The sequence below is a fragment of the Alosa alosa genome, chromosome 22 (genome assembly GCF_017589495.1).
Source record: "Alosa alosa isolate M-15738 ecotype Scorff River chromosome 22, AALO_Geno_1.1, whole genome shotgun sequence".
NCBI lineage: Eukaryota > Metazoa > Chordata > Actinopteri > Clupeiformes > Clupeidae > Alosa > Alosa alosa.
In genome coordinates, this window is record NC_063210.1 from 13917111 (window position 1) to 13938390 (window position 21280).

General features: G+C 43.9%; 1 protein-coding gene across 16 annotated transcripts in view; it reads left to right on the top strand.

The window, feature by feature from the left end:
- The window catches only part of kcnma1a (potassium large conductance calcium-activated channel, subfamily M, alpha member 1a), a 105587-nt gene that overhangs the window by 16600 nt on the left and 67707 nt on the right, over positions 1-21280 (top strand). For all 16 annotated transcript variants that reach the window (XM_048232915.1, XM_048232918.1, XM_048232914.1 and 13 more), the window contains exon 2: positions 45-212. In XM_048232915.1, the coding sequence (XP_048088872.1) occupies positions 45-212 (168 nt within the window). The remainder of the gene's footprint in view (positions 1-44; positions 213-21280) is intronic.

The following is a 21280-nucleotide window of genomic DNA, read 5'->3' on the forward strand; positions in this document are numbered from 1 at the left end:
CTCTCTCTCTCTCTCTCTCTCTCTCTTGCTCTCTGATATGCCAGGATGTTCAGAGAGTCAGCAACCCCACAGTTGTCGTCGGTGCAGACGGCGTGGTCAAGACCGATGACAAGGACGCCGTGGTGGCTGCCAGCGAGGTGGGCTGGATGACCTCAGTCAAAGACTGGGCAGGGGTCATGATCTCAGCACAGACGCTCACCGGACGAGTCCTGGTAAGTTACACCCACAAAACCGCCCCCCACACACACACACACACACACCCCCAACCCCCACACCTCAACTCCCCCCAGTGCACAGGCCAAGGTGTCTTCATTTGTAGCCCCACACAAGGGAGTGTCCAGGCTGACCCCTGGCATCGTGTCCTTGCCCGTAGGCTGGAACTGCGAAGGCCACACCACAGTATCACAATTACCACAGAGCGCTGTTTGTGTACCTCACCAAGGTCACAAGTTCAATTCCCGCGAGGGAGACCGTCGTGTTGATAAAAGCAGGCCTTCACCACCGCTGTAAGACACACTGGGGCCAATGGGCTTACTGAGTGATTCAATGTAAACGTCTAAATATGGAAAGGGGACGTCACGGGTCGTTTAAGCCTATCTTTCAGCATGTCACAGCTGTGTCTGTCTTTGGGTGTCTTACAAAACAAATTCACTCGGATGACAGCTTGGCCTGTGTTATTTGAATAGCCACTCTAACCCTCCGCCTCATTCTGTGTCTCTTTTTGGCAGCGCCGTCCGAGCAAGTGGCTTACTGTATGATTTTGGCCGGTAATTATGTCAGATGGCCACTTGCCCAAAGTGGAGGTTTAACGAAACACGACTGATATTTACAGATATTTATAACTGGTGTAACGTTCTGAGTCTTAATAGCGCACTCTAGTCCTCTTTGGCATATGGTATGCCATTGGATCTGCCAAAACTGTTGCACCTCTGAAGTATGAGAGAGGTTAGTCATGCCAGTGATTATGAGACATCCATCCATACATCCAGACATCATAAGCATCATAACTTCATCTGGTTTTAGGAATTGGCTGGGATTTTCGCCATTGAGTGCATATTATTCAACATGACATAAGCTTTTGCAGGGCTTTGGTGAGATTCGCATACACGCTCGCCGATACATGTTTCCTCCCCATCCTGCCCTCCTGTTAACCTCATTAGATTGTGTGCTGGGATTAAGTGAAGATTTATCGGTGTGAGATTAGGATGACCTCATCACTCTGCCCATCCATACACCCGTTCGTCCATCCGCTCTCGCCCACAGCCCGGCCTGGCGTGGCCGAGCAGTCTTAGGGGTCGGCCTTTCTGCAGGCGCTGCCAGACACGTCCCACCCACCGAAAATGGGATTGTTTTCCTTCCCCTGGCGCGTCGCCTTTGACAGGAAAATAAATCGTCCAGTGCCCTCCCGCATGAGTTGGACATCTGATAGCAAAACAGTGTTCTGACAGAACTAGCCTTTTAGCTCTTAACTAAGCCTGGTTTATGCTCCCTTTTCATATGTAAATGGATATGTTCATTTCAAATGTTGATCCATTTAGTCTGTATTCGTTGAAATGATTGAAATGGTTGAAATGAACGGAGACTGAGAATTTAATGAATCCAGCAGACAATATTTTGTGAAGTGAGCAACACAATTTAAGTGTGTTTTCTGTGTCCATATGTCCGTTACTACATGCTGTGCATACAGCATATAAGGTTCACTGTAGAGACACACACACATGTATGGTGCTGTACTTTTGGTTTGTTGGCTCCTCTACTTTGTAGACTTTGTGTGTGTGTGTGTGTGTGTGTGTGTGTGTGTGTGTGTGTGTGTGTGTGTGTGTGTGTGTGTGTGTTAGCAGAGAAGGACCACTGTCTTTCCATAATGCCCCTGTGACAACCAATAATGACACACACTCAACACATACGCACACAGACACAGATTGACACGATGGCACACACACAGACTGACAGACAGACACACAGTCAGACAGACAGACACACACACAGACTGACAGACAGACACACAGTCAGACAGACAGACACACACACACACACACACACACACACACACACACACAGCCATACACACAGGCATTAATGTTTAGTGAGCCCCGGGTCTGTCGCCATGGCAACAGCAGCTTACCTAAGAGCAGCAGATGTGTATTCTATGTCAGCTTGTTTAGGGGACAAATTAAAGCTTTAAATCTGTGGCAATCTGAAAGCGCATTTGGGTCTGGGGATAGACACAGACACACAGTAGAGACTCAATGCCCTTATACACGGATCCCACAACACTGGATGCTGGATGGTGAATTGTTTACATTCAACAGCATGAAGCAGGTGTCTGAGGGCCTGTCCACACGGAGACGCTTTTTAGGTTAAACGCAGAGGTCTTGCTTCGTCTTGGCCGAGCGTCCAAACGAATCCTGTAAACGCACTGCCCGAAACCGCACTTTTTTGAAATCTGGTCCCAGAGTGGAAAAATCTGAAACCGTAGCCCGTTTGAATTCGTTAAGACAGCGAAAACGCACCTCCTGCTTGCGTATCGATGATGTCATCGCCACACCTCAGCTGCCCTGGACTTGCACTTATAGTATTGCCTGGGGTATGAAGTAACGTGTTGAGATGGATCCGTTTGGACGCAAATATTCTTGATATGGTTCCAGGCAAGACGGAGGAAAAAAAGATTGGTTTGGTACGTGTGGACTAGGCCTGAGTTAGTGGGCCTGTTTGCGTTTATCTGTGTGTGTGTGTGTGTGTGTGTGTCTGTGTGTGTGTGTGTGTGTGTGTGTGTGTGTGTGTGTGTGTGTGTGTGTGTGTGTGTGTGTTGCTCAGTAGGCCTCAGGTCTGTCTTGGTGGTCTTTTTCTGGGTCACTTTGACTTTGCAGATTTCAGAATATCAAACATCACCCTCAATGTTCGTTGATTTGAGAGAACCCTGCCCCCCTCCCCACACACACACACAGACCCAACATGCAAGCCCCACACCCTCCCACCCCTTAAGCTCTGTCTTTCTATAAAAGCTTATCTCTGCAGACAAACATGTTCCTTTCTCACTGTGTGTGTGTGTGTGTGTGTGTGTGTGTGTGTGTGCGCACGAGGGTATCTCCCTCCCAGTCTACATCTGTCAGTCTCCGATCGTTACAGATTCTGTGACATGATCGTGAAAGCGAGTGGGAAACGAGGTTTCCGCAGACAAAAGCGCTGCCTATTCATTACTTGCTGACAACCCTCCAAATAAAACATGGTCGCCAGAGCAGGTGGCCGTGGCTATTTTTGCCCATCGCTGAGCCCTTTAAGGGGTTTTTACTGACAATTTAGCAGCCATGCTGTTTGTTGTGTGTGGTTAAGTGTTTTCCAGTGAGCACAGAGGCTCTATCCTCACTTGACATGTTGTGTGTGCTGTTTCAGTAGCAGCAGAGTAGTGAATGATTTGATGTCAGTTAGTTTGTTTAATTTAATTTTAGACTTTGTTGTGATGTTATAAGAGAGTTGCTTTATTGGAGCTAGCAAGTTCAAAATGGTATATTTCAACACAACTCTTAAGTGTTAAAGTGTTTTCCTGTGGAAAAACAGTGGATGTGTCCTTGTTTGACACACATCACAGTATGTGTGTGTTCTTTTTATCCATTACAGTGAATAAATTGATATCAGCTCATCACAGCCTTAATGTTAGACTTTGTTGTGATGTTTAACAAATGTTTTTTTAAGATGAACATTGAAAATGGTTGTTTTCAATATGCATTAATATCAGCAGGAGGCATAGCTATGCAAGTAGTGTACATATTTGCCTTTTTCAGAGTTCATTTCATTTCACTGATGGCTTTCTGTTGACGTTAGGGACCCAGGCAGTGCTGCGATTTTGATTACTGAAAAATATGCTCTCTCTGCGGATTCAAGAGCACTTTTAGCCAGATGAATCGGTCGGTCCGCGGCCACATTGTGTAATTTCAGTGATGACTCCCGAAGGATCAAACCAGAGACGGCTGCTGAGCCCCAAACCAGATGTGAGCCACCTCTGGGCCAGATGAGGCCCATCTGTGGCTGCAGTAACCGACCGGTCACGCTCTCCGCTCCACTCTACTCTGAACGTTGATGGTTTTTCGGGGACGTTGGGGAACTCTCAAGCAGCACTATGTTTACGATTACTGAAAAAAAAAATGCTTTCTTGACCGCCTGTTGGCTGTGAAACCACTTTTAGTAATTTCAGATACACATGGCCAGTGGCCAGTCAGCAACCCAGCCTATTTAACATTACACAACATGACGCAGGATTCAACAGCAATGCACAGTTGGCTGGCGGCAGTCGCAAACGTTTGTTTTCTCTTGCAAAGTTTGCTGCCTGGCATTTTGGCGATGTTGGGGACCAGCCAGAGAGCAATTTGATTTCAAGTGCTGGAAAAAAAATGCTTTCTGTGCTCCTGCTGCCTGTGAGACGACTTTTAGAGAGATGAACAAGTCAGTGTATCTCAGTGTATCTGCTGATCCAGTCCCAGATGTGGCCCGGATGAGAGCCTGATGTGGCCTGGATGAGAGCTGGGTGTGGCCCGGATGAGAGCCCGATGTGGCCCGGATGAGAGCCCCTGCATTGGCTCCTGCCTGGGGAAGAGTCTGCAGCACTGGTCATGCTCTCGACCGTGTCTCTCTGCTGTGAGATATTTCACCGGGGCTATTTAAAGTGGCGCGTATTATTAATTCATCCCCTGCCCACTCCGGACCACGAAGCCTGCTGTCTCGCTGGTGACCTGAAATGCTTTGTCTTGTCGAGCACAAATGGTCCTAAAGAGCAGACTGCTGAGGCAGACTGGCCGAGGTAACTAAGATGATGTGGTCTGGCGAGGTAGAAGGCTCCAGCTCATATCCCCACCGGGAAAGTTTTATTTTATGGCACCATATCTACCTTCGCCATGTTCTTCTGACTGATACTGGGCTCTCATATTAAAAATTGTGAATTGGACATATATTATTGCAATAGACATTGTTGTTATTATCCCTGCCGCACTTTGTCTGGGCAGTTTAGATCTATTGCCAGGATGCTCTATTTTCTCTATTTTAATCCTCCTATTGGTTAGATTTTTGTGAAATTTCAGCTAAATATATTTATATACAAATATGTATATTTGTGTGTGTGTGTGTGTGTGTGTGTGTGTGTGTGTGTGTGTGTATGTGTGTTTGTTTGCTGTGAGTGTCTGTCACATATCTATGTGAATGTGTTTATTTCTGTCTGTGTGTATGTTTGGGGATGTGTTTGTTTGTGCATGTGTTTGTTTGCATCTGGGGTCTGTCTGTGTGTGAATGTGTTTCTTTGCTTACGTTCATTGTGTACTGTGTTTGCCCATGCACTCGACCTTGCCCGTCCAAGGGCAATCTGTCGGATCACCTGATGCTCCGAGGTCTGGCGGCAGGATGGCAGAACCGGCAGGGCACACAGCTAATGGCTCTGCCACCATAATTACCCCGTTAGCAGACGACTCTGGCCCGGCAGTGAGCCAGATCAGGGCCAGATCGGGGCCACGTCTGCCCAAGGGTCTTAATCCGTGTTTTTGGCAGCAGATCATAAACAGAAACATTCTGGCACGGTTTGAGACTCGAGACTGTTGCTATAGAGAAACCCAAAGATCAGACTCAGAGCAGGAGTGTTATGGCAGCCACAGTGCCCAGTTAGAAGGGGGTTCTTATTAAGCTCTTTGAACCAAAGCACTGATAAGCTCTCACTCACAGAGCAGACAGTTTGTTGGTGTACATTTGTAAAAACAGAATTTTTGTTTTAGACAATTCTGGGGTTTGGTAGTAGGTTCTTCTTCATGTGTAGCCTACACACCACTCATTTTAAGTCTGCAAGTGCTTTACATTTTTGCTAATTGTATAATTATGCTTGGACAGTTTACCAGAATCCATTTACTTTTTGTAATACAAAGCATGTCTTGATGTATTAAATTTGAAATCTGCCCATGATATGGTCTGCTGGTTATGGTCTTGAGTTCCTGAGAGAGTTTTTCCATAAAATCAGGTGTTTAGAGGCTGCAAAATCACACCACCATGTAGAAAACAACAACATCTAATACGTCATGCATATGAGGATACTGTACAGAACATTATGCTTTCTGATAGGCAGAATTGAATTAAGCACATACCTGATTGCGTACATTAATGTGGATGTGGACCCTTGGACAGAGAATGACACAAAAACAAAATTCTATAAATGGCAGGCCACAGGTTTTAATCAGGTGCTTCGCTTTTGATTACATAAAGGCCAGCCCTATTGAAATGCTAATCTTAGCAACAAATTAATTATCATTGTATTAGTTTGCCCTGAAGCACTCAGCCCCCTCCCTTCTTCCCCCAGTTGCCCCTGGCTAAATGTAATGTGATAGTGAGGATGTCACTATGGTAAATTAATGCTCACTGTAAGGTCCGTCTGGGAAGAGTTTTAGGGTTTTAAGGGATCACTGAAAGAATTTTAGTAAATCTGAGTGGACAGGGTACCTGCCTTCCCTTTTTGGAAGGGAAGGCAGGAAAATCTAATTGTGTGTTATTGGCATCTAATGCTTATTATTGGCGTGTAATGCTTTTTATGTCTGGGGAGGTATCCTGCTTTCTGTCTCTTTCTATTATTTCAACTACATTTCAGTGCAAACCAGATCAGGCCTACTGGCACTATGGTCATTGTTTGGTCATTATTTTTAGAACACTCGAGTTAATCCTCAGTTTTCAAGACAAGCCAGCGAGAGACAACTCCTAGGAGACATCACTGAAGCATGGACAGAATGACCTACTAGTCCACTGCACTAGATATTCTATGTTGTAGTTCCTTTAAAGTGTGCTGTTTTGGTGCCCAAAATGATTCTTCTATAGCCTCACTGACCTGAGAGGAAGCTTCTTGAGACACAAAGAACCATTCTTGTTAGGAGAGCACACACTGTTGATGGGAACTGTTTCTTTAGAACTTACTCAAAGTCCTAAAGAATCATTCTACTTATATTCTCAAGGGAACATTTAATACTCTTATGAAAATTTAATTGATGGTTGTTTATGATAGTTTTACAGCTCTGGGGGACAATTCGGAAGCAAATATAGCTTTTGCAACAATTTGAATTGAATTCACAGTGTTTGTCATGAGGAGATGGTAGACAGGAGCCTGTTGGTAGCAGCTTAAGCTCTAAATGGTCAGTCCCTCCAGTATCTTGTGGGTTTTTTTTCCATATGATTGTTGTGACTAAATTTCCTGCAGGAATTCCTAAAAATTGTGATCCCAGCAGGTTCTTGCAAGGGTTTGTTGGGGCCAAATGTAACTGAGTTTACTGTAGGAATTCTCAAAAAGTTGAAATCAAGTTATAATAATAATAATAATATGTTGTTGTTGTTGTTGCTGTTGATTACGCTACTGTATTACTTCTACATAGATCAGTTTGCATTGGAAAGTGCTTCAGGCTGGTTTGTTAGACGGACTTCAGAGCAGTTCCTGGCTCACAGCAAGCCCCACCCATCCCTTTCTGAAACCAAAGCAGGAACTGATCATTGATAAGAACGGCAGGCTTAATTCTGGCCAGCCACAGCTCAGTGGTTTAGTGGACCGACATGTTTCCATTATAAAGCCCTAATCAGCCTCCTCCATCTTGATTTTGCCATGATGACATCACTTATAGTGGCTTCCCTGTCTGTCCCCAGGGCAAACAGAAGCATGTGCTCAGTGTAGTGTTTCAGTGTGGAGATGTGGATGTGGATGGGCAATGGATCAATTTTCGTGAGTCCTTGATTCTTGCTGCAGGGAAATTCATGAATGTCTACATTTCATGTAGTTCCAGTTGAAATAACACCTTATCATGAAAAGAAATTCAACCTGGACTTGAGCGATCACAGCTTCAAGAAGCAATACATCTTATACAGCCAATCTATTCAGTTGTTCATAAACATCTTAAGGTCCCATCAATACTGTTTGTGTCTGCACTCTCTCTAAATAATAACCAAACCATGCGTAAAAGCTTTTGCAAAGTTTTGCCCATAAGAAAGCTATGTGTCAAGTATTTCATCTTTATTTTATCATGAATCAATCCCATCCGCGTTCTGTCTATATGGGTTGAGATGAGAGAGGGTTTTAATAACCTCTTTACTGAATTGAAATGTGAGCAGAGCCGTTTCATTAGCTCGCTCCATTTGGCAACATGAGTCAGAGAGAGACAGAGAGAGTTCTCTTCTCAGAGTGGGGTCACACCATAGGATAGCAGTAGGCCTATAGGCAGAAAAGGGGGTCCTCATTTTGGCCAATTTGTCTTCACTTTTTAGACACAATTCGTCCTCCTTTTCAGAGTGGTTAGTGGTCACCCTATTTCTGCTACTTTATAATATACATGTAGCCTTCATTTTCCCTTTTAAACACAAATTATGACACAAATTGTCAACCGGTCTTTTCATTGTATCTCTGCACAGAATCGATGCCATGAAGTAGGAAATTGGCGTCCTTTCTGGTCTGTAGTTGGGTTGCGGTTGCAGCACGTTTGAGTCGTGCCTGAGACGAGGATATGGCGGCGGCAGTGTGACTGCTGTTAACATGGGTGCCAAACTGAAAATCAACATGCAACAGACCTGTTCCGCAGACATAATGCAGGCAATAGTGTTCAAGCCTTAAGTCATATAAGTCATATAGAGTATGGACATTATCTTACATTATGCAATTTTCCTTTCCAATCACACAAAGTATCAGGCTGTTTAAAAACTGTTGCATTCAAGTCAATTCTGCAAACCTACCACCACAAATAGAATTTAAGTCTGTGGGAAACACTGTACTTATTATTTATATTATAATTAAGTATATTACGATTACGGCCCTGGGTCAAACAGAGGATGCGGATTTAAGCCTGGTCTCTCAGAGTGTGTCTGTGTGTGCATACATGCGTGCGTGCGTGCGTGCGTGCGTGCGTGTGTGTGTGTGTGTGTGTGTGTGTGTGTGTGTGTGTGTGTGTGTGTGTGTGTGTGTGTGTGTGTGTGTGCCCGTGTGTGTGCCCACATGGAGAGGGAAGCCTTTGGCAGAGATCCCACTCAACATACTCTCACACACACTCACACACACTTACTCACACACACCCTGCTTGGACTGGCTGGCACAGTAACATGCTCCGCATCACACCAGGCTGAGATGGATGGTGGTGTGTTTTGGGTGGGATTTGTTTTCCTGCAGCTGCCGTCTCCACCCACACCCAGTGTGACTGACAGATGGGGGCAGGAAGATCTTCACGCTGTGATTCAGTGGACTCGGACGTCCGTCTAATGGGCAAGGCCTGTCAGAAAATGTACAGAGGAAGTAATTTTCTCTCGTCCAACCCCTCAACCCCTGGAAATATAATATAATATAATATAATATAATATAATATAATACAAACGTATAAAACACACACATTTGTTGTTTGGGACTGAAGATTTCCAGTTGCAAAAGTGTATTACTGGTGACAAGGGTACAGTAGCTGATCAACACACAAGTTATTTCCATCTAGTGTTGAGCTGTCAGGTCTTCCCAATGGCCCAGCCACCCAGCGTGCAGTCTCCAAATGCTGAATGACTTTGTTCAGTGATTTAGCAGCAGCAGGGACTAGGTGCTTATCATGGCTGTCATCCACTGGTAGTATTTCCAGTGGGCCCTCAATGAAGAGGCAACAGCCTGAGGGTTTATCTACTAAGCCAGTGCTATAGTGCTGCTGACCTGTTACCGTCTGTGCTAGTCTCCACCCCCACTCCATTAATACATCATGAGTCCCCAAAAAAGTCCAAAAGGTATTGCTGCAGGTCCATGAATTGAGATGCAACCTTTGACAAGAGAAATAAAAAACGACATTGGGCAAAATTAAGGAGAAATATTTCTGTGCAACCCTTTTAGGGATAACATTTTGTTATTTATTTTTTAAATAGATAGTGTATGTAAATACAACGAGGGCTTATGAAATGATTACACCGTTTTCCGTCACAGGGTTATGAAATACTGAGAATAGATTTCTCACTAGGTTTGGGATTATGAGGCATTCTGCTCTGTTTTTTGGTTTGTTTATTTTTTAGAGGGCATGTAGAAATCTCTCATGTAGAAGTCTTTCAGAACATACCATGTCTACCACTGCAGGGGCCAGACAGTGGAATGGGGATTGAGGATAAGCAAACAAAGCTGTCTATGTGGGGTAAAACGTGATGATATAATGGCATTACCTAAAACCTTGTGTAGCTGTGCTTTAGTTGTGAACCGCTGACCTAATAGGCCTAATAGCGGTTAAATGTAAAGATTTATGTTCATTAAAAGTCATTAAAACCCTTGTAAAAGTGTTATCGATATACTTAAGTGTCTTTCCTTGATTAATCCTGGATTTCTTGTTGGCCGTTGCGGTGCTTCATCAGCAGTTTTTCAGGTGTCAGAGCTGCAGTTTAGGAGGAATTCCATGCAGCTAATATGCAGGAATTCAGTATTTTGGACATGAAGAAATTTAATTGCAACTACATTGTACTTCTCTTCACTGCAGAAATGCAGTATTTTGGACATGAAACTGTATTGTTGTGTATCAATTTAGTTGTAACTGCATAACTGCAGTTGTTTTTGTAAGGGGGTAAGAGAGATGGCTATTTAAGGGAGAATCAGCCCCACATCACCATGTCTTTATGTTCTAGCCTCCACTCTGGCTTCCCTTAACTCCCTTGACTGCTGAGCACCTCTCTCTAGATGACTTAGGTCAGGGAGCTGCTTCTGCTGCTACTCTGATGATTACTCCCTTCAGCAGGTACCGTCACCCCGGTGTGATGAGAATGTTTAAAAACAAACATTCTGAAGAATGTAGAATCTATCTATAAGGCTCTGGGTTCATCCGAAGCCCTAGGTTCTGGGTTCATCAAATTCAACATGGAATTTTAGAACCTTGGATTGTTCCGGAACGGAATGTTTTGTTAGAATGTTTAAAACTCCCGTGCTGAAGGGAACAGCCAAATGTATCCACCTCATTCATCCATCCATCCTCCAGGAGCATAGACAATCTCAGATATACTAATAAGGCCCTGATTACCTGGGAAAGTCCTCAGAGCTAGTGAAAGCACTCGACCAAGAGGAAAATAAGAGTGTGTTGTGTGTATGAGATGAACTCATTAAAAAGGGAGGAATGGTATTAGTTAAAGAAAATAAAGTGGACCTCGGTAGAACTAAAGAGTTTGTGATGCTAGACATGAAATTATCATGAGACCGCTTTAGGCTATCGAGCAGAAAGAGAAGACTGCATCTCTCAACATAAGCTTCTTTCATTGACAGGATCAGAGAAATAAAAATCCTCTTTCCATTCTTTGATCTTTTATGTGGAAATTGTTTTGTGCAGTCATCGTAGAAGGGAAAAAGACAGGCTTAAGATATTATGGTGTCTAAACTTTTATGTGATACTACGGCAAGCCATAATTCTTGTGACTGGAATCAATTATCTTGTGAGTTTAAATCTATAGCATACATATAAGCATTTCCTGTGTGCAACAAGCTATTGGGACTTCAATTCAAACTGGGGTATTGCAAAATATCAATTTAATCATAGATCATAGATAGAAGATTACAAACCGTGTATTATTTTAGTATTTATATCAAATCATTAGATTGCACTTCGCAGATTTGCTATCACAAATAACGAGGGATACAAAGGCTGCTCCCTCAATTGGTGTGGTGCATTTTTGCAGCATGTGATGCTTCTGATAAACATGAGTGAATTCATTACTGCCAGACAGCATCTCACATCGTTATGTTCTGAGACCGCAGCAAGCCTTCAGTGAGTTATTTCACCGGACACAAATATGTGTGGCTCTGCCAGGCATACGGCAATCTCTCTCTCTATATATATATTTATATATTTATTGACCTGTTATTTATTAGTTTGGTTGTGTATTTTTTATTTGTTTATTTGGCATGCAGTTTAGGATACAGGCTGCCCTAGAATTATGCAAGCTCCATGGAAACAGAGTTGGGGGGGGGGGTAGCTTGAGACTCTAAATTCAGTTCAACAGCAGGATTTGATGGCAAACAGGCAAGGCAGGCATGGCATCTGTTTTTGGAGAGCTCTTATGTCCAACACAGAAGCCTCCGGATCTTGTCCTCTTAATTGAAGGAGGGCGGAGATTTTCGAGCTGGATGATGACTCCTCTGAGGGGATGAGCTGAGTTTATGGGGGTTGGGGGGGGGGTGGAGGAGGCTGTGCCATCATCATGTTTGTTTGGATGGGTGAGAGTGGGCAACGCTTCCAGTGATGGGAAGGTCACCCGCCGTTCACCTCTGTCATGATGGAGGCAGTGTTTTTTGACAGTCGGAGTGTGAATGGAAAAATAAAACATCCCTCTTTTTTAGTGGCAAGTGCTAGCAATTGTTGTCTGTCTTCCATCCATCCATTCATCCATCCATTGTCTGTCTTCTCTGAAACTGACTGCATGGATGAACTCCTGATGTTTAAGTTAGCAACACTGGTGGTTCTGTGTAAGCAAAGCCTGACCGTATGTTCACTTCTGTCTGTTCCTACAGTAAGTAAATATTTGCTTCAGCAGTAAGCCGATGCTTTTCTCTCTTGGTGCATCCTCTGGAACGAAGGGTCAGAGTTCTTGCTGAGACTTAAATCAGCAGCATTACACAGCTCTGCTTCCCTGCCATTTATTCATAGCCTTCGACCAGGAGTCTATCTCTCTCTCTCTCTGTGTGTGTGTATATGTGTGTGTGTGTGTGTCTGTCAGTGTTTATTTATACAATATGCAGAGATAAATAGATGGATACAGTACATGGATGGATGGATGGATGGATGGATGGATGGATGGATGGATATGTTTGTCAGTGGATGGATAAATACGATGTAGATACACAACAAGGATGAAGGGATGGATCATCGGTTTGGATCATGAAATACAGAAATACATAGCTGGACACCTAAACTTATGTACAGATGACTGTTGCACTGCTCTCTGCAGAGATCTTCTTGCCCTTGAGACCAGAGGATGCACTTACTCGTGTATCTGCAGCTGCAATCAGGTGGATTAATCAGAGGCCGGCCTCTTACCGGGGTGGTCATTTGCAGAGTGGCCGCCCGGGGCCGAGAAAAGCAGATCGAGAAGCGACTGTGAATTATTCAGCGGCCCCCGTGCTGTAAGCACCTCTCGCTTGTGGAGAGGAGCGGAGTAACCCTTCTAACCTGTACAATTATCACTCTTAGCGCAGGTCAAGGAGTTTGAAGATCTCCAAATCCCCTTTTTCTGTCTCGTGCTTCTATTGTCGGAGGATTCAATTTAGTTCAATTTTATTTATTTAGAAAGCACCAGAGCAATAACAAAAAGGTCTCTCAAGTACTCTGCAGACCTCAAGGCCTGAAACCCCTGGAGCAAGCACAGATTGCGGTGGCAAGGAAATATCCATCTACTTGATGCCAGCCTGAAAGAGGGATAGAGAGAGATGGGAGGAAGAGAAGAAAGGAAGTAAGAAAAAATAGGCAGGCAGATAATTGCTATGTAGAATCAAGTTTGTTTTTTTTTTTCAGAAAAGTGTAGGTACAGGAAATCTATACAGTTATGAATACTTCGGTTGAACCCAGGCTTTCAGGGTCACCAGCTTACCTGTAGATGGATAAAATGAACTCAGAATAGTAACGTTTTACAGATTGATCCTCTGTGTAAATAATGATGTCAGTGAGAGCTTCCCCTATAACCTCATCCATTTAGATATGATGTTGGAGGCAAGGTCAGCAGGCTTTAAAATTAACACGTTGCAGCGCTGTACACAGAGATGTTATGAGACAAAGTGTGTGGGTGTATGTGTGTGTGTGGGGGAGAGGGGGGATGGGGGGTGCACACACCTATGCATGCATGCATGTGTTAAACCTTATGTATGTTTTTTTTAATTAAAAACACTGTAGTTTAAATACAGAAATCATCACCATCACCTTTTATATGGATCTTTCTAACAACCACACAGTCTGATCTGATTAAGCAACACAAGGCCTTTATGCCACATGTCTATCTAGACAAGCACAAACTGATGAGCACCATAGAGACAAGCTAAAGCCTGGCATCAGTGCCTGCTAAACCCACGCTGAGTAGCTTAAATTAGGCTGCTCCTTAAAGAGCCTAGCCCTGAGAGAGGTTGGAGAGTAAGAATGTGTGTGTGTGTGTGTGTGTGTGTGTGTGTGTGTGTGTGTGTGTGTCTGGTGGTAGATTAGTATTCTGCATTTACATGCTGTAGGCACATCCAACAAAAGCCCAAAACATTGCGAAGACTCCAGTCTGAGTTTTTAATTGGGCATATTTTCATACACGGCCAAGCATTCAAAGCATATCCATTGTTTGCCTTTATTTTTTCATATAGGCCACGCAGAAATAAACAGACCAAAACTGGAGTAATGGGAAAGAGAAGCAGAATGGATCACATTTTCCAGGGGTTAGGCACAATGTTTACAAAGAGTAAGAATAAACGTGACAAGTAGACAGACCCTGTTAATGGCAGATGACATTTCTAGATGGAAGTCTCGGACTAAAAGTACAGAGAAAAGCAGACGTTAGGTGCATTCTGTCAGCAGGTTGTCATGGTGCACCATGGAATTATTTCACAGTATCACTGAGCTCTCCTCAAGATTGTGGATCCTTTCAAGTCAAGTCACGACTGACCCCATGACGTCTACGTACTGTATGCCTACATTCATGACATCTACGATATACGTATATATGTGACCTCTACGGCATGTGTGTACAATGGGTGTATGTGAAGGTTAATGATGGCCCATCTGATAGAATCTTTGTAGTACATCTTCATGTGTCTTGGAAGAGGGATGCTACAGTCTGCTGATTTCTCTGACTCCACTTCCAAAACAAGAGAAACATACCTTTTCTGCATTCTCTGAGGCATCCATCTTGTTTATTTAACAGCTTGACTCCTCCAGGTTGGAAGGCCTTGAGATTTTTGTTACAGGTCACAGTAGCGGTTTACATCATCTGGCAGTTTGAGCAAACAAAGCTCCCCAAAAAATGCTAGTATTTTCCTCAGTAGGGATTTCTTGTTTCTTTACAAGGTTAGGCTTGTTACCTTTGGAAAGTCCCACTCCCCTGGGTTGGAATGATATTCCCCTGTTTGATTTGTGAATCGACTCACAGATGCCCTTACCTCCTGCATGTTTTTGCACAAAAGATGCCCTTACCTCCAAACAGGGGAGGTCCCCACACACAAATCCCTGCCAGAGGTAGTTTGCTGATGCCATGGTGAACCATGCGGAGCCAAGCATTGTCAGTGGCAGAGCGCTTCAGACCATCTGTTTGCCAGCCGATCCATAGACACCCCCAAGCATCCGTTATAAGAAACAGTAATGATAACACTGAAAAGTTTTCATTTTTGAAAGGTTTGTGTCCTGTCACTGTGCAGATATGATGTGTCTCCCTTCTGCTCAAGGGTCGCAATGATGAAAGAACGTGACGTTTAGTTTAGTAAAGTTTAGTAAAGGACTTGTCTTAGAACTACACCTTTCTAATGGATGAATTTCTGATGTAAAACTACACTCACAGGTATAAACAACAGCTATTGTTGATGTATTTACTGCAGTCTCTAGTTTTTGTTTTAACTCCAACTCCAATAATTGTCTCAGTCTACATCAATAGCAATGGAATAGTCTTTTCTTTCATACTGGTGGAGCAGTGCATTCCTCTCAAAAATACTAAATCAGTTGTCTTTGAACATCAAGGGGGAGCCTCTTCAAGTTTGCTTCCTCAAGTTTTGTGGGGACTTTTACAGTGTAATCGTAGCATTGTATGATACCTCAATGTCTTTTCAGGACACTTGAGTGTATGTGTGTTCATGCATACCTATTTACAGAGATTTAGGTCAAATGTCACATTTTGGACATAATGCATATAGATTTATGATAGGAGATGTCAGTCCTCGGTGACTGAAGGGCAAGCGACTTGACCTAGAGGTCTTCTCAGTGACCCCAAGTAGACAAATCACCCGTTTGCCACGGCCTAGTGCTTGGGGATGATGCTTCTGCAGAACGGAAATAGACAGAGGCGTACGTCGTAAGGCCACAGAGTCTCATAGAAACCCTAGTCAACAAAGAGGTCTTCCGCCATTTTGTCTCTCCATAGACCCTGGCTCTCCGGCTGACCTCTCGTTGTGTTATGTAGCGTGTTGTCGCTGTGGCGCTTTTTTTAGTCTGCGGCTGAAGGAGGTCAGAGTTTGTGAGCTATAATGGAGTGTTTAGTGTCGATGCAGGTCACCCTGGTGAGACAGTCCCAAAAGCCGAGCTGAGAAGTTACCTTTGCCATTGATTTCTCAAGTGTGAGCACCTCTGGGCTTTTAATTAGATATCTATTGTCAAACATACATCACTCTGGAATGACTAAAACAGAATGGAATAGATTAACAGAATTAATTACTAAAGATCGAATTCAGTCTGACAGTGATTTCCTGGTTGGAATAAGTTTGACTCTGGAACTGACTGTCATTACAATAAATGAATTAGCAAGCTAACAAGCAAACACATTGTTAATTCACAGACAGGCCTTGCTGGCCTGGATATTCTATTAAGGATATTCCATAGTAGAGAATGTCCTTTACTGATGGTAGAATGGTGGTCCTTAAAGCCATCACAATGCTCCCTCCATTAGTAAGGAAATCCTTATCATGCTATTTGAAGGAGCCGAATAAAGAGGAACTTTATGGAGGGTTTCAATTCATATAGAGGAAGGATTATAAGTAAATATAGATAGATGGTGTATGTTCCCTGGTATTAAAATAAGATGAGTAGGAAAAAATGTTTTTCCATTCTCCTTAGTTGCTTTGATTGAACCGTGGCATGGAATTTAAAAAAGTGTCGGTGTATTTGAGTATGAGAGAGAGAGGAGAAAGAGAGAGAGAAGGTTTTATGTATAAGAGAGCGAGACTGTGACCGACATAGAGATGGTTTCATATGCGTGGGAGTGTGACTGAGGAAGAGGACTTGCTCTGTGCATAAGAGTCAAAGAGTGAGTGAGTGAGTGAGTGAGTGAGTGAGTGAGTGAGTGTCAGAGGAAGAGAGGTATAGAGCTTAGTTTTATGTGTGTGGGTGAGTGTGTGACTGAGAGACTGAGAGAGTTGAACAAGGGAGAGGGAGAGAAACGAGTGGAGCTGTAGAATGGGCAGCCATATGAGGATATGAATGTGAGCATGTCTGTTTGTACACTTCAGTATTTCTCAATGATGGGCTGTATTACACCATTCTGCTTTCGCCTTTGATATCAGCCCTGACTTCAGATCTGGCCCAAACTGACACAGTCCCTATGCCACTTTCTGTCAATACAATTCCAAGCGCTAACAACCCCCCTTTCATTCTGACAGCCGCTAATTCACAGGCCTAACTCAGCACGGATGCCTTCCTGTTGCACAAACACCCGATGTAGTTGGCGGCCATGTTTGTTTTGGCTTGCCTTCTGTCTCTGGGATGAAGTCACAACAACATGCAGCAAACAAGCTCTTGACTGAGTCACTGCGGCTGCTGGTACCCTCAGTACCACGATGGCTGTCTCGGTCTGTCATTCTACTTTTATTTGTCTAAGCACACCCTGTCATTCCGCTACTGTAAAAACATGGGTCGGGTACATTTTGTCAATTCTCCCTGGGAATACGATGACGTTAACTTGGTGGCATTTTTTCATTTTATTTTGTTAATCATTAATTTAGCAGATGCCTTACTCAGAATACAGATCAAACACGTAGTTGCTGTTACTGGGCATTACTGTACCAGTTCACCTACTGTATAGGACTACACCCTTGTGTAGAACAATTCCACTTTGTTCAATAGAAACTATTTGTAGCGTGATTCATCTTCAAACACTGACTTTTTAAATCAAAGCTTGTGTAAAGAAATCCATTGACACAATATGCGCACACATACAGTGTGGTTGCCCCAGTATTTAACTTACTGTATGACCTTAGTTTCAGGGGCATGTTTGCCCTCACCACTTTAGTTCTGTTCAGTTTTCCCTCCCTGTTCGGCTCTTGTACTAAACTTGTAATAACCTTCCACCCTGCTCAACAGACACTCCTCTCTAAAACAAAATGCAGGTTGCAATTTGGAAGCACTGATGTGGCTCTTGTTATGTCAAGTCAAGTCAGGTTTATTTATATAGCGCATTTTTATATGCACAGAGTGCAATGGTGTGGATCTTGTGGGAAACTCTTGTACAGTAATCTTCCACCCTGATCAATAGACACAACTTTCAGCATGATTCATCAAGCTGACTTGCTGACAAATACTGTTTTTAAAATAAATAAAAATTAAAACAAAACATCATCAGTGATGTTTCTGGGGTCAATGGAGGTTTCAGGTCTTTCAACATCAGACAACCTCACCCAGGTCAGCCAGCTGAGGTTGATCAGGTCCTGGCTTGCATCCCAGTAGCACTAAGCAACAGGCTTGCCCTCTAGCCAATGCCACCTGGTAGCTTTCTCTGTGGTGTCCGTAATGGAACGTATGGCCCCCCACTTTAATGCTCCAGTGATCCCTAGTGCGGACAAAGAACCCATCAACCTTGCTCCTCCACAAGCTCCTGGTATTTGCCAAGCTTCCTTTCGTGAGCTTCCTCCATCTGTTCCTCCCAGGGCACTGTCATTTCCCTCATGATCATGATGATTAGGGGCAGCCGTGGCCTACTGGTTAGCGCTTCGGACTTGTAACCGGAGGGTTGCCGGTTCGAACCCCGACCAGTAGGCACGGCTGAAGTGCCCTTGAGCAAAGCACCTAACCTCTCACTGCTCCCCGAGCGCCGCTGTTGTTCCACCCTGAGGTGCTTGGTGGAATCTGAGAAGATGACAATGATAAACCGCTTGGCAACTTGAATTACTTGACTTACAAACATTAACTGAGAAATCGGCAACTTTCCACTATCGTTTATTGTCATCGTTTGTAGGTCTACTCATTTGCTTTGTTGGCTAACTCAACCTACAAGCCTACAAGTGGTGGGGTAGCCAGATTTACATAGTGCTATTGCAGGCAACGCTACCCCACTCAGGCTATGGCAAGAGTGCCATTCGCCCTGTTAAAGGAAAATTCCGGTATTTAGCACTTTGAGTCCCTTTTCTGGTTTGTTTTGCTCGGTGAGTTGCACAGTTTTGAAAACAAACGTTAAGGGTTGTTTTAGGACATGTTTGAGCATGGCTGTAGGCAGCCACTCTGACTAGTCAAAGGTGATTCAAAACGAGTCAGAAAAGTCGAGACAGGACCAATCTTCAAAATTTCGGTGTCCACCACTGTAGTTCATCCAAAACAAACCAGAAAAGGGACTCAAAGTGCTAAATACCGGAATTTTCCTTTAAGAGTTGATATATACCATCAAAATGATTTTGGAAAAAACCTCTTTAATAGCCCTTTAGGGGTTGTTTGTACAAAGTGATCGTCTAGGAAAGTAGTTCAGGCCTGTTACCGTCCCAACAAGAGCCTTATCTGTACCTCTCTTTTCCTTTAAGAGTTGATATATACCATCAAAATGATTTTGGAAAAAACCTCTTTAATAGCCCTTTAGGGGTGCATTGCCCAACATCTTTTACAAAGCTCTGAAATAAAAACTTTGAATTGCACAACCTGTAGCTTTCACTGTGCCTGGAGAACGGAAATTATATGTGGGCATGTCTGGCATAAAAAGAACCCCTGGTGGTTCTGCTGTGTTGGGAATCGAGAGCTAGTCCTATCTCACTGCCATGGAAACGGTGCGTGTGCCTATGTATGTGTGTGTGTGTGTGTGTGTGTGTGTGTGTGTGTCTATGTGTGTGCACGTGTGTGCGTGCGTGTTTGCTGCTGCGGCAATAAGAATGAGAGACACATGCCGCAGAGAGAGGGGAGGTGTTTCATTCATAAGGACTGAATGGTCGGCATCATGCTAGTCACACAAGAGACCCTCTCTCTCTCTCTCTCACACACACACACACACACAGTACCGCACGTGTGAGCCCCCTGATGGAGAACATACAGCAGGAAAACACATAGAAATTACCTAGAGGCTAAACAGCACGCGTTCACAAACATACACAGTGCATAGATACACACATAAAAACCCATGCACACACCGCACCTGCTCACACAGTACAAGAAGAAACACACACACACAAACACACACAAATACACAGAACTACACACACCCACAGACACAAACAAGTACCTGTCCCTACATCTCTCCACCTTCAATTGATAAAAGAGAACGAACGAGAGAGAAAATCAAAAATGCATGAAGGTGTTTTCTCATTACGGCCCAGTCCGGGCATCAGTAGTCTCTTTTAGACAATACAATTTCCCATCACGGAAAAATAATCCTGCCGGTGCTCATCCATAATGGATGCGCCGAGAGCCGCTTTAAACCCCACCACCGCCCCATTGTGTAATTTTTAAATAGGAGGGGAGGGGAGGGGAGGGAGGCCAGGTCAGTGCCATTTCCTTGAGCGAGTTATGTAAAACATGTGTACACCCCTCTGTCTGGGTGACCCCAACTGAGCTCTTATCTGCTGGGGCTTGGATTATCATTCCCTTCCACCCATCCCACTCCATCGCACACACACACACACACACACACACACACATGCACGCACACACACACACACACATGCACACACACACACACACACACACACACACACACACACACACTTCATTTTCACCTGATGTAAATTACTCCTACAGTCTCTGAGGCTGTCACCGTTACAACGTTTCTCTCATGGATGTTTACATGATGAAAAGAAGCGAAAATGAACAAAACTAATTGTTTACATGTTTATTTCTGGCAACGGAGGAGAGAGAGAGAGAGAGAGAGAGAGAGAGAGAGAGAGAGAGAGAAGCACGGCCTAAACGTTAAATCTCATCAACTTTTCCGCGTGGACCCTTGCTTATTCCTTACCAGTGAGTGTGTGGGGATTTAATATTTAAAATGGTCTCCTGCCAGCCATCTACTGTACCTAATGAAAATGTCCTCGACTCAGTGGCAGGTCTGATTTATCTGAGCCGTGTTTGTTCGGGCTCTTCTATGCGGCGGCGACCATCACCGTGCCATAAAATACCGAATACAATTTTTAAATGGAATCAATATAGCCCCTATCCATCTTTGCCTTATTTGGGGCACTCTAACTCTGTGTTGTCAGTCTGTATGTCTCTTTTTCAGTTTTTTTTCTGTCTCTCACCCTTCTTGTTCCTTGTGGGCGTCACATTTGTCTTTCCTCAGAGCGTGTGTGCTTTCATGGTTGTGTCTATCTGTCACTCTCACTGTCTTTCTCTCTCTCGTCTAAATACACCCTCTCTTTTTCTCCCTCCCTTCTTTTCTGTCT